We start from the raw sequence: 14,597 nt of genomic DNA, 5'->3' as shown, positions 1-14,597 counted from the left end.
AGATTGAAACCGGATTTCTTCTTCGGATTTCTCAAACGTTCACGCCTCTACGAAAAGCTTTCGGATCACAAAAATTATCAACACTGCGTTTCAAAATTTAAATATGCTTTGTTATCATTCAATAATATATTAATTACTCCTTAGCAATATAGTAATAACTATTCACTTATTTAAATTAGTTTTTTTTTATTATTATTATTATCGTAATCCTCAGCGTTCAATTTCTCACCTCACTGTCGTCGTGAATCATATTAATCCGAGAGTCAGGCACTACGATCCTCTCGAGCATCATCATCATCTTCCAGCTTTAGTTTGCTGCAACTTGTTGCAAATCCGTGTGCCCCAGAACACCTCCTCTTAATTTGAATAGTATTTAACGTTTATTAACACATCATGAATCCGGCAACCAGCGTTCGGATTCGGCACCAGAACAGCAATCTCCAGCCCTGCGGCCACCCTTCCGTCGGCCATCCGAAAGCCATCTGTTCCCTCGCCGATTTCGGGCTGGCGCCTGGAGCGTTGCCGTTGTTGTAGTTGTTGGTTCTTCGATTTTTGGCTACGGTTGCTGGCGTTTCTCGGCTAGCTAATCGCGAGAGACGATTGTTTTTCAGTATTTACAATTACTTGCACGATGTAGCCGGGCTGTATGCTGGCTTCGTCGATGTGCATTTTATCACCTAGTAGCTTGCCTCCGTAGAACCACCGCTGGGTAAATGCATCGATCCGTTCCTGGGCCTGCCGGGCAGAGAGCGGGAAAAAAATATTGTCAGTCATGTCATTATAATTATTTGTATTGAATTATTTGCATTTGAATTCATTTTTTTTCAATTGCACGAAATGTTCAAATGGATGGAGCATAATTTTCATGGAATATGAGATTTTTTTAATTAAGTACTGCGAACACTGAAGGTTAGGCCGGATGTTTGTAACAGGTGAGGTTACTCGTAATCTTCATTTAAGTTCCAAAATCAGTGGAATTTTGCTCTGGTTTTGAAAGATGTGAGCAAGACTTCATACATGATCCAACGCATGAGATTTTCAGAAATGATGAATTTTCTCCCCTCAAATTTTTTGGTGCTTGTGGAATTCGTTACCACGACATTGATCGGTTGTTTGAGCGATACAATCGTTCCATGGGTTGGCTAATGAATACTCTAAAAGGGCTACAGATTTAGAATTTATGTATCAAATTCACGATTATTCTCAACTATCTGACTCCCTCTGTTCGTATATTACTAAACGCTTGGAACAACTTCTTAATCGAAGTGTTCAACCAAATCGGAAAGTAGGCTGCGAAGAAAGACTTAACCTGTAGTAGCTATCAAAACCCTGTCACAGGAAGCTACCACCTAATTCCATGAGAAAATCTGGTTTCGAAAGTGATCTTTCGCATTCTTAGCAAACTTAGACCAAAAAGCCCAAGTAACCATAAGCACCAAAATAGCTGTAAATTTATACTAAACTGGCTCACAGTGCTACGAGAGGCAGAGAGGCTCCTAAACTATGGCAAATATTTCATCCGAAGACTGCGTTTCAATTTGACTTATGATAAAAAAGTTATTGGACTTCAAAAATGGGGTAACTTTTTTCAGGGTGATATTCATCACTGTTAATGCTGCGTCAAAATGCTCGAAGCAATGTCTCTCAGTCATTGATAGAGATGAATATCACCCTGAAAAAAGTTAGCCCATTTTTGAAGTCTAATAACTTTTTTATCATAAGTCCAATTGAAATGCAGTCTTCGGATGGAATATTTGGCATAGTTTAGGCTTTAAGAAAAACCATTTTCAAAAGAAATCGGCCGAAGGGGACCAAAGTTATTCATGAAAAACAAGATTTTAAGATTTAAGGTTTTTTGCTTAGAACAGAATTCAATAAAAGTGCACTGTAAATTTTTGTCTCGATTTCCAGCAAAAAAAATTGCTGGAAAAGTTCAGCAATCCAAATTTTTGCTGGAAACCAGTAATCGGTTTTCGAATTGCTGGATTTTTCAGCATTCGGTTTTGTTCTTGTCATTTTTGCTGAAAAATCAGCAATCGGTTTTCAAATTGCTGGACTTTCCAGCAATTGATCTAGTTTGCTGGAAAATCAGCAATCGAGTTGTCAATTTGGACTTTGTTTTTGTTTCGTACGCTGAGGTAAGATTCTATTTCACAAATTTTGGTCAAATTAATATAATTATTTTATTCTCCTTTATATTCTAGCAACCAGATAACAAATCAAGGGTGAGTTTTTATTGGACAGATAGATATTCTCTAAAATATTTTAAACAAAACTATTTTTACAGGTGGGAGATGATCAACACTTTGGCACAAAGCTGCCAGCCCAGAGCCGGTGTTATAGAGTCTTTATAAAAAAATATCGTGTTTCTGGTAATAAATACATATCACTTTATTGAAAATTGGAGGAAATAATTGTTTTTATTGTTTATTATATGCACCGCCAGTAATAATTTTGAATTAAAACATAAATTTGATACTAAATACAGCCGATGGTGTTGGAAGAAATAGCTGGTTTCCAGCTATCTGGATTGCTGATTTTCCAGCAATTCGAATTGCTGGAAATCAGCATTAACGTTTGCTGTTTTTTCCAGCAATTTAAATTTTGTTGAGAACTGATTTAGTTATGCAATAAACGAAAATTGCTTTGTTTTTAAGAATAACAGATTTTTCTTAGATTTATAATAGTTCAACTGGTTCAACTATGGTAAAATCTGTTTGCACTTTCCCCGGTGTATCTGTATTGAAATTGAAATTTGAATTGAAGATTGAAATTAAAAAATAGAAACAAGAGAAACTTTGATAACTTTCCCTTCTCGGCGAAAAATCGTCATTTTGAGGTTTTGTGTTATGTTTACATGCTAATTTTTAGAAAATATTCACACCACCGTCGAAGCATAAATTTTTTTTGGACCCATTCAATTTTTTAAAATTTGTTTTCAATCGATTGTCAATGAACAGATAAGGTCAGTAAGTTGAAATCTTGAAATGTCTAAAAAGGACCCTTAGCAGAAGAAAAATTGGTGTGATTCAGCCGAATAACAAATTTTAATCATATTTTAACTCATTTAAAAACCACTCTATTCCTTGACTCATTGAGTTACAGATTATTCATATGAATTTAATTTGCACTTTTTGCTAAAACAAATAAAATTTAGTAATTTGCAGTATAAAAAGTCGCCAGATTTCATACCATGACAAGTGCTGTTTGGCAACACTTCAAGTTGTAATGTGTCATGTCTACAAGTTTAGTAAATAGCGAAAAAAAATATCAACATGACTTCAACAGGGGAAGGTATTGGGGTACGAGATATGTTTCTATTTACAAACCTTTCTGCATTGCAGTGTGAAGAAGGGAGCGACAGAGGGAGTTCCACATAAATTGCGTTGTATAGCTTGAAAACTGTTTAACTTAACCAATCAGGGCTTCCATACAATTTTGTTGGCATAAATCGAGAACTTAACAAGTAAAAGGAAGAGAGGTTGCTTGTGTACTATTAATTTGAGACCCTCCATCATTTCTGGGTGGAGTCGGAAAGAAGGATGCAGGTCTTTATTCATATTATATTTGGCATAATTTGAAAACTTATCAGCCAAATAAAGCGTAATGTAATGTTATTTAGATACAAAAAACGATTTTATTGTTTTATCCGAGATTAAATAACGGCATAAGTCAGATTCTTCTACAGCATGGGTTGCGTAAAAAAGCGGAAACACATTGAAGGATCTCCTTGTCTCAAAGGCAAGATTCCGCAAGCGGAGATATATTCGGAAATTACGAAATTTCATGCAAAGGTTGCCCGGCGTTTCACATCGGCCAAACCCGCCGTAAATTTAAAGTTCGTTTGAAAAAACACAAGAATACCGTTGAGAACTTCGACTTTGAACTTCCACAACTTTTTACTCTGGTGATATTTTTTGATCAAATTTTTCGCGAACGATATTTAGATCAACTATCAAACTATTATATCACAAAAAATGAGCTGGCCTGAGATACAGTCATTCTACGAAAATTGGACTTTTTGGACTTCTATCATTCAAACTATAATTCGAATATTCGGTCGAATATTCTATTGAATATTTAATGAAAAAAACAAAAGTGAATGTTGCCATTTCCTTCTATTTCTTCCTCTAATGTCCCTCGTGTTTTGAGTCGATTATTTTCAACCAGGAAAGACAGGAAAGACATCAGATGACTTGTTGCTTCTAGGGTATTTATCAACAAGGTGATTGAGTTCCTGTGAAATCTGGGACAAAAATATGTCGAAACAGGTGCCAAGTAATTTGATATTGCTTATTTGATAGCGAATAAGTTGAAGATCGAATTTCAGTAAGATATTTTCAAAATAGTTGTTAAAAACAACGTATCGGAAATTTAGAACGATTTTTGAAAAAAAAATAAATAAAAAAAAGGGCAAATCTGAACGACATCTAGGCTTCATTCTTAAACATGCAAGAGAAAAAAGAAAAAAAAAACCTGAAATTTCATGTTTTCGTTGTTGAATCACAGCAGCAGTGTAAAATTCGTATCGAAGGATTGAACAAAAAAATATGTTCATTTTGGAATTCATTTTTTGAATATAGAATCTAAAAATTTTCAAATAGAATTTTTTAGTTTTTTGTTTGATTTAGCAGATGATCTAAATGAACCCGGGCAAAATCCGGAAAGTTTTAAACAATATCTGATCATCTCGGCAAGATTAAACTTTTCTTGAATTCTTCACTGGATTCATGGGCTAGAATGGATATTTCAAGAAAATATGGAATAAACAATAAATAAAGCATCAAGCGATGTTCGTCAGCATTCTTCTGTATGATCTACAGTGAAAAGTATACAGATACCCCTAATATGTATTGCTGAAACATAAGTTTTTGATGAATGTGTAGCTCTTCCCACATTACTTTAGGATATTTCATAAATTATCCATAATCATTTGAAAAATTTGTCAAGTTTGTTATTGTATAAATTTAAATAATAAATATTCGGCCTATTCTGCCGAATAATTAGCTCAACTATTCGGTGAGCCGAATATTCGGCTTAACGGAGATATTTGGCGCGGAATATTCGGCCGAACGAATATTCGGTACATCTCTACTACCGACTATATGCGGAGTAAAGGTACCGAAGAAAGAAGACTAACGTTGATCTTCACACAGTGCAAATTGAATTTTAACAGGATTCTACTGAAAATTGACCTGGTAGTTTTTTGAACATATCACATCGGTTCAAATAATCCTGTAGCAAATCAGCAAATTTCAAAACGTTTCCTTTGCTGGTGCGCATCGTTGATTGGCCGGTAGAAAGTGATAAAGAAAACCACGGAAAGTGGGGGTTCGATTATCCCTATCTACATAACAGTACAAGATAGTTCGTCTACGTAAGTCTACGGTCACGGTGCCAAGAAGGTAATCTGAATTTGGATCCGAAACTACTGGCGATAACGGCTGATCTCTCTACGACCGAAAATCTGTATCTCATGGAATTGATGTGGAACTATTTCCATTACATTGCCAATGTCATGAAAAGCTTTAAAAGTTGAGATTCTAAAGTTTAAATGAAGATGAATTGAACATACGATGCAAACAAATCTGAACAAAATCTGCTGAGAGGCTTGACTGCAATACAGTTGGATATCGAAAAAGCAATTCCACAGAATCCTAAGTTCAGAACTGTTGACGGGAATCTTGATTGGCTGTTAAAGACGATGGCTCCGAATCGTCAACGGAAGCGATCTTTTATCAGGGTGGCCACTCAAAATCTAATTTTGATTTCCCGCATTTTTCCCGTTTTTTTTTCCCGCATGGTCTCACGAAATTCCCGGTTTTATACAACAGAAAACCAAACAAAAATCCGAATATTCATTTTTGAAACCATATAAACGAAAATCGATTAAGCTTTCTTTTAGTGGTAAATGATCTTTAAATGGTTTTTGTTTCAGTAATGTTTACCAATTAACTTAAAAATCATTAGATTGGTAAGCAGGATTTTTTTTTCAATTTTTAATACTATATAATTCGATTCGAAAAAGAGTTTATCAATTAAAATACGCATGATTATCATTTTTCAAATTTATTTGTATCTCATATATTTTTAAGTGTTTTAATTTTTTGTCCATTAAGCTTGCCTCTCTATGAGCATCGGAAAGCACCTTCAATTTTTTTTGCTTCCAGTTCCTTAGCCTCCTTTTCTGCCTCTCGCTTCCGTTTTGCTCTAGTTTTTTTCAGATTTTCCTCCATTTTTTTTTTGTTTTTAAGGACTCGACATATCTCGAGTGAAAATTGCGGGCATATTGGATTAACGATTTTGTTATCGTTATAGCTGTCAGAGTATAGAGTTCAATTCCAATAAGTGTTTCTGATTTTAAGTTTAGTCGTTCAGGCTTTTATACGTTACAACTTTCTCCATCAATCTCTTACAAGCCCGGTAGAATCATCTAAGAGAAACGGAACCATCGGTGCTTCTGTCTGATACTCGCGTAAAAAGAACTCAACAGTCGAAGTGGCCGTAACAAAAAAAAAAACTCATTTTTGATCCCAGCAAATTATCATCTACAGCTTTAGTAACAATGTCGAATACCTTCGACCGGGAAATCAATTGAAAAGTTCGCTTAAAATTTGAATGGTTTTCTTAATCTTTTTCTTCTCTTGATTTTTTTTACCTCGTCGACAAACCGTTTGAGGTACGGTAGCATTTTGGCAGCACATTCTGCAACGCGTTCATTTTCCACTCAGCGAACGTCACAAAATTTTAACGGAAATATAGTTGAACCCGTTACTGCAGTATAATCTGCCCTTCTTAGTGGAATGTTTTTGAACAGGCTATACAACGTCCTCAAAAATTCATCCAAATTCCATTCACTTTTCCTCAGTCCCTTCTTGAACGCCTTATGAACAGTGTGAATTTCACAGCTCACAATGGTAAGAATCTCGTTCGCCGGATTCGAAGCAAGTTCGCGAACCTCGCTAGAGTTCCTTGAGCATTTTCCAATTAATTGCTGGACCATCCATAGAAGACTGGATCACTCGTTTCAGTAGATCAGGATTTTTCGAAAAACATAGTTTCACGCCATTCAGAAGGTCATTCGAGCGCGTCGGCGATAAGAATGTAGAACCAATATACCATGCTTCAACAAGGTTTGTGTTTTGATTCCAGAAGCGCACACTAATATCCATTTTTTGCTTATGCAAAATCTTATTTAACGTTTCGTCAAATCCTAAAACGAACTCGCTGCAATTCTGTAGTAAATTGAAAACTTCATTCAAAAAATATAGAGCAATACCGTGTGGAATCAAATAGCTTCTTTCCCATTTCTATTCGATAAGCAATCTAGCTCTTCGGGAACATCATTTTGTTGTTCAATGAAGCACGTTCAAACTAATCGAAACCGATCCAGTTCGGCAGGAGGATTCGTTTCGACCTGGTTGAAATCGGTCGAAATCAATTGGAAAGCGACTGGTGATCAACTGTCAATTCATTTCCACGTTTCGACCTATTTCGACTAAACTTCGTTGAACAGATTTCCTCTGAGCCAAAAATTCCCGACTTTTCGAAAAAATTCCCGGCTTTTTCCCGCTTTTTTCCCGTTGGATTTCAAATCCCGTCTTTTTCCCGCTTTTCCCGTTTTTCCCGGATGGGTGGCCACCCTGTTTTATTTCGACCATAAGAATCAGAAAATCGAAACTGAAACCTTAAGTGAGTAAATTGCATTTTGTAATCAAGTTTCAACCAGCATTTGTTTTCTGTACCCTATAGTACACAATAAACGAAAATTACCGAGTTCGGTAATTTTTTTACCGAAATCCTAACATGTGCAAATCGTTAAACTGTTTGGTAATTTTTTCGGTAAAAAATAAAAGAACATCGGTAAATGAAGAATCGATTTACCGATGTTCGTATATTTTTTACCGAAAAAAATTACCGAATAGTTTAACGATTTACACATGTTAGGATTTCGGTAAAAAAATTACCGAACTCGGTAATTTTCGTTTACTGTGTAGGTTAGGTATTATCAGGTACGAAAACAGGATGATTCATTTGAAATGATACACAGCAACTTTGTTGAACGTTTGCTGACCTTTTAAGTGTAAAATAGTCTTTAAAAAAACTTCAATTGATTAAAATAAAGTCCTTCTCGGTCGCTGATTTAGATCTACAGAGTAAATCACAGGAAAAATCACTCACCTGTAGCTTCTTTTTACATTGGCCAATTGTGTCTTTAGAATAAACTGCTAATTTAACATCTGTACAGGTGGACGAAAGCCGCAGCTTGAGAATGACTTCGGTGCCTGTTGTAAGAAAAGCAAATAAGAAAAAAAAAAAACAGATTATGCTACTGTTAAAATTGGAACAAATGAAAACATTTACCTCCATCAACAGGTTCCGAATATTCGGCCGGCGAATCACGTCCATAGTCTTCTTTGACGATGTTGATCGGATAGGACAAGCAGTAGATTGGTAGCTTATACTGGGATCCGAGCTCATCGTAGCACTCCGTTAAGTACCCATTGGGTACGGTAATGTTGGCCCCATCGAGGATAGCTTGCGCCAGCTGGAAATCAAGAGCCTCTGCTGCACTGGTGGCCGCCCTCAAGGCGTCCCAGATTTCTTTGCGCCCCTCGAAAGCCGGAGCCGTGTCCCAAAATTCGTCCCGTTTGCTCCGCAACTGACCTTCGGTCAAGGGCACCTCCGACTTCCAGCGGATCGTCTCGTGACACAGCGGATGATTTTTGCGTTGCGCACCGACATATCCAGTGGCCGATCCTGCGATAATTCCTGGAAAATTCAGAAAAAACGAGAATATCCGATATTATTATTTATCATTTGTGAAATCCTAATACGAAAGCTGGGGCGTATAATCATTATCGTAAATGGTACAGAAATAACCTTCTGTCAAGGGACAGGAGGAAAAAAAAGGACAATCATTTCTCTCAAGGACTGGCTCCACATCAACACCGGAACCGAGCACCGTTGTAATGACGGGCGCGATAGTATCTCGAAACAAATCAATTGTCGTGTCCCATTTTACATAGGTACACACACGATACACTCTGGCGCAGTCCATGTTTGTTCCCAGCCACGTGTAATTGTGGCGAATAGTAGGTGGTAGTGCGGGGGTGGCAACGATTAGTGCCGGCCAATAGCCTGTGGCCGCCTGCTTACCGCCAAAGGACTGACTGCAAGCAAAGAGCGCCCGTCGTCCGTCAATAAAGACTGTACACGAAAAAAAATGCAACACTATCGAGGGAAATTGTGGATATTTTTAATGAAGCTCCCTATAGAAATGTAATGTTTACATGTGCAACACTAATCTGTTGTTGAGATTCCTTCTTATGAAGAAATGCATCGACCAAAAATCTAGCTTAGTTTATTAGACAAAATATTTCTGTGAGATGTAGATGATTTAACGGTGAACTAAGATTTGTATAAAAGCGTAAACCCTTGATTCCACGGAAGGTGTGGGATTTTATGAAGCGCAATCGGATCTTTTCGATTGGAGAGTGGTAAAGTAAAGAAGCTCATATAGGCCGGAATTCACGACAACAAGGTAAAAACCCGTCCACCGATAAAATGGTCGCTAGGCCGAATAGTCATTAGGTCGAATAGCATAGCTTTGAGAAACCATTCAGAGCTCTCTTAAGACTACCCAGAGCTCTTTTAAAACTATGTCATGGAATCTGATAGGAATTTTATTGTGGGAGCTTTCTGGTCCGTGTTTTTTTTCTCGTATTATCACTTACTCTCCCAAACAAATGGTGATTGGTGAAGATTGCATTCAAATAGTTTTAAAAATATTTTCATTTATTTATATCTTGGCATGAAACTTCCTGCAACCTAAGTTTTCTGATGAAATGTATACGAAATATCATCAAAACGCCGCGCCTAAAAAAATCAAGGTTGACCACATTTTAAGCATTTCTGTAATTAAAAAATAATAATTAAGGGAAAATATTTTTTTGCTCAAATGTTGCAATTATTTTTTAACATTGAAATTCATTACCTATACAACAAATAGTACCGCAAACATTGTCAAATTTGTTGCAAAATGTCTAGTTTTAAATCTTATAATATTATTTCCAGCAGGATGGCTTCTGTAATATCGATTGAGTTTCTCAATCAACATGGCTTTTATTAAGGTAATATTGAATATCTTAAAGCAGTTATAAAATTGTTTTATGCCTGTCAGAAAAATGTTGTAATAAAACTATTTCAATAAACAGTTTTATGAGAGTTTTAAGAGAGTTTGAATCACAGATTCGTTTGACTTTTCTCTAAATGGAATACACGTTCATGATGAATTTATCCATTTTTGAGTACGAGAAGTTTGTCGAAATAAATGAGAACACTCCGATTTGTTGCTTGGCAAAAGGCATTCATGCAACTATTTGTTTTGTTTCCTTTTGACTATAAGGATGGTCAATCAGCTATAAATAACAAGTAGGTATTGTTTTCAAATAACCTCAGACTGTTTTGGAATAGATCATTTTTTGCCATCAAAAGCCTGGCCTTAACACGGAAAAAAGACTGCAGTTGTTCTAATTATTTCAGCTGGTTATACCAATCATCAAAGCGTAGTTGATTTTTTTGCATCCAATTATCAATATAATAAAGTACAAACTGATGATTGAATTTAGACAAACATCTATTAATATAATGGATTCAACTGTAATGGTATAATTGATTCAATTATAAATGAGATAGATTCAACTACAATTGTATAATTGATTTTAAGCATTCAAATATAAATATATTTGATTAAACTATAAACTGCTGATTGACCTAACACAATCAACTATGAATATAATAGAATCAACTGTAATGGTATAATTGATATAATTGTTCATATGGTAGATTCAACTACAAATGTATGATTGACTTTAGGCATTCAACTATAAATATAATAGATTCAACAATATATTCCTGGATGACCTCTCGCATTCAACTATAAATATGACAGACTCAACTGTAGTGATATAATTGATTCATCTGTAAACATGATTGATTGATCCTAGGTATTGAACTATAGATATAGTAAATTAAAATATATTTTTATGATTGATTGTGTGATACTTGAATACTATAGTGTTCATCCGTGTTCTTTAGCTAAAATTTAAAAAAATCGTAAGTGTGAGACCAGAACGTGTTCCCTGCAGCGCACACAGGGGTATAACATGAAAAAGGCGATCAAAACTATTTTCTGCCGTAACTGTTTGTTTTAGACCTATAGTGTCTTCGAGACAAATGACCAGCATTACAAGGGCTAAAAAATTAGTTTTTGGAAAAATTGATTTATCCACTTAGTAGTGAGTTAGAAAAACTAACTTTTTTAATATCCATTTTAGAGCTGTATTGTCTGAAAAAAGTTTTTAGCTTGTACCAATTCTAGCAACTTTGCTAAAGAAGTCATAGCTGTAACATTAATCGTTTCAAAGTTATGACAGTTTTTAGAAAAGTAACATCAATTTTCAGTTTTTTCAACATAACTTTTTTGAGCGTGATTTTTTATATAAAATATGTTCTAGAGAGTTTTGAAGACAGAAAAGTTTTACACTTTTGCTTAATATACTGTATAAAAATTTTGAAGTTTAAACGAGATATCTGCAAAATACTTAACAAAAATAGTCATTTTGAACTGGTTATATCTCCTGAGTTCGGACGAGTTCGGTTACATATTTTACAGTTTTGCAATCAGAAACGTATCGCCTTTCAAACAATATACAACTCAAAGTGGCCAATTTTGATCTTCATTGTGTAAATGTCAATAGAACTTTCCCCCTACAAGGTCAATCTTCGCCGGGTGCCGAAGCACGGACTTCTAAGGACGTCATCCGGGACCGATTAGTTAAGACGCCCAATTTGCTGGGCAAGATACAAAAAGAACAACAGCGGAGGAACCAGGACGCGGACATCGGGATTTCCGGTCAGCTTTTCTAGCATCGTGGCGGCTAAAACGAACTAGATGCAAAATGCTGAAATGATTAATTAAAAGAAAATAAAACCCAGCCATAAAATTATTCTGAATCTTAAGATATGATAACTTCCAATATAAACAGAATTAAAATTACAATATTTATAGTTTACCTCATTGAATCATAGAAATATAATTAAATCAATCATATTTAATATTAAATCAATTATATTGTCATAGTTGCTTCTACCATATTTATAATTAAACCAATCATATTATTATATTTGAATTTATAATATTTACAATCAAATCAATCAGATTATCATATTTGAATCTACTATAATTATTGTTGAATGTATAACATCAATCGTACATTATTTTTGATAATTATAGTTGGTCGAGAATCAATCAGATATATGATTGTTTTTATATATATTATTGTTGGAAATACTATATGGGAGAGTGGGGAATCATGGGCCACTTTTTTTCGTTGTTCCATAACTTCTTTATTATAAAAGATAAAATGAAAATAAAAAATGGTATGGTTTTCTACATTTTCAAGGTATCATAAGGTTTTTTTTTTAAATTTATAAGTTATTTCCCCCAAATTCTGAAAAAATGGTAGGCAATCGTGGGCCACCAAATTCAAATTGACCAAATGACATGCAAAGTTTATGAGTTGACCCAAAACTGTGATTTATTAATTCATTTCGTTATTTTAAAGCAGTTTCAGATGATGAAATAAAAAAGAGAGCTGTGTATGATCGCATAGATTCCAAAACCTGGCTCGCGAACGTTTTGGCAAAATTTCTTATATAGGATGGACAAAATATTTTTCATAACTCTTCATTTGGCATAAGAAAACTTTACAGATAGGAAAAACGTATTTTAAGTTCAGAATGTGTGTAAAATCATAAAAATATAGGTGGTTTAAGATGTGTGGCCCACGATTCCCCACAAGCTATGATTTGCAAATGGATTGCGTTTGTGTGACTTATTGATGTTTCATCAAATATTCCTTTTCCACGTGAAAGATCATGACAAAAATAAGATCATAACCGTATGAGCATATTTTTGTTATGCACTTTAGGTTCCACATCGATAAAATTAGCGGGTGTTTTTTTTAATTATGCAAGTAAATTTTTCGAACTTTTTTTAGCTTGATAAATAAAAGAAGCATATGATGCGTATTTCAGTCAACAACATATAGGAATACATGCTCACGCAAAGCGACGACGATGACAGTTGGTTTGAGATTTTTATTTCAACACACATCTGAGATATTAAAAGTGGCCCACGTTTCCCCATGGCCCACGATACCCCACTCTCCCCTACTTTTTTCTCCGTGAAAGCTAAATAATAATAATTCGTATTATCATCGTTCTGAGAAGATTTACCTTAGCCAGTGTTAGTATTTGCTCTTAATGTTTTTTTGTAGAAACTAGCGAACCGTGGACTAAATAATCCATCAGTTTAATTTTTGTTTTGGGTTTTCAATTAAGTGGGTAATAAAGGAGAACGGGTCTTGTTTGATTAACTGTTTCTGAAAGTTGCTAGTTTAAAAGTGAAAATTTATTGTTAATAAAACTATTTTCTTGATTTGATACAAGTCAGATATTAAATGTGTTTCTAACATAAAAATGTATCCAATTCAAGCCAATAATTTATTTAAACAAAAAAAACTCAATCAGTATAAGTTATATAGCACAATACTGAAAAGGAGACTCAATCCGTTAGGCCTCAAGACTTCCGCATTATTCAGCAATGGTGTAATCGAAAAGTGTTTTCGTTGCTTATGTCAACTGAACTTTTTATCTTTATAGTCCAATCTACAGTGGATTCTGAAATGCAAATTTTAACATTTATAAATAGGATTCCGCACACATGTAAATTCCTTACCATGTTTGTCAAGTAATCAAATGTTTCAATTTAATCGAAACATATTCTTACTTGTAGAAAATGTACAATGATCGACCAGTGCTAGTGGTCTTCATTCTGACTATATCATCTGAAACTTGTTGAGGCTGATAAAAGCCTAGAATGAGCATTTTCGCTTGTGATGAAGCTCCATTTCTCCGTCTCTGCTGGAGAGAAGCCGATGGCTGCAGTCTTCTAGAAAATTTCAAGGTCAGTTTATCCGGAGAGAATTTTGTTAACTCTTGATTGAATGACATGAATACAGATTAACTTCGCAGTGAGAGATAGAGATTGACAAATAAAACAAGTACTTTATTTGGCATTGAATGAGGGTTTTTCTGAGGACTATGTCTTCAGGATAAAAACTACATTCACACTGGATTCAATTGCAATTGTTAGTCTGTGGATATTGTCGTGAGTTGCAGTTATTTTATTCATTCAGACACCCACCTTTTCCAGATGATATCAAGATAAAAAAAAACAAATATGAACTACAAATACTCTTTTTTCTTTAACTGAAAGAGCATACTCAGAATTACAAATAAATATTATTCAATCAAGAACACATTAATTGTCTAATACATTTATTCTTATCGAATCACAAAAAACGATTGTTCACTGTTAGTGCTTTTATCAGAACGCTTAGAATTTAGCGATTAACGATGTCGACTGATTTGCGATTCTTTTGAAATTTGAATGCGGATGCAACAAAGTTGTTTTTTTTTCAGATGATTTTAGCTGTGTTAATTTATATCACTTTGATAGTCCGTTTTTC

General features: G+C 34.8%; 1 protein-coding gene across 1 annotated transcript in view; it reads right to left on the bottom strand.

Moving 5' to 3' along the window:
- Positions 1-305: 305 nt before the first annotated feature.
- LOC129756262 (ubiquitin domain-containing protein 1) overlaps positions 306-14,597 on the bottom strand; it is a 47,994-nt gene continuing 33,702 nt past the window's right edge. The window contains exons 2-4 of the mRNA XM_055753071.1: positions 8,365-8,772; positions 8,182-8,285; positions 306-735 (exon numbers count right to left, since the gene is read on the bottom strand). Of these exons, the coding sequence (XP_055609046.1) occupies positions 580-735; positions 8,182-8,285; positions 8,365-8,772 (668 nt within the window). The 3' untranslated portion in view covers positions 306-579. The remainder of the gene's footprint in view (positions 736-8,181; positions 8,286-8,364; positions 8,773-14,597) is intronic.

The sequence above is a fragment of the Uranotaenia lowii genome, chromosome 3 (assembly GCF_029784155.1).
Source record: "Uranotaenia lowii strain MFRU-FL chromosome 3, ASM2978415v1, whole genome shotgun sequence".
Lineage (NCBI taxonomy): Eukaryota > Metazoa > Arthropoda > Insecta > Diptera > Culicidae > Uranotaenia > Uranotaenia lowii.
The sequence above is the reverse complement of the archived record's forward strand: the minus strand, read 5'-3'. Positions and strand labels throughout refer to the sequence as shown.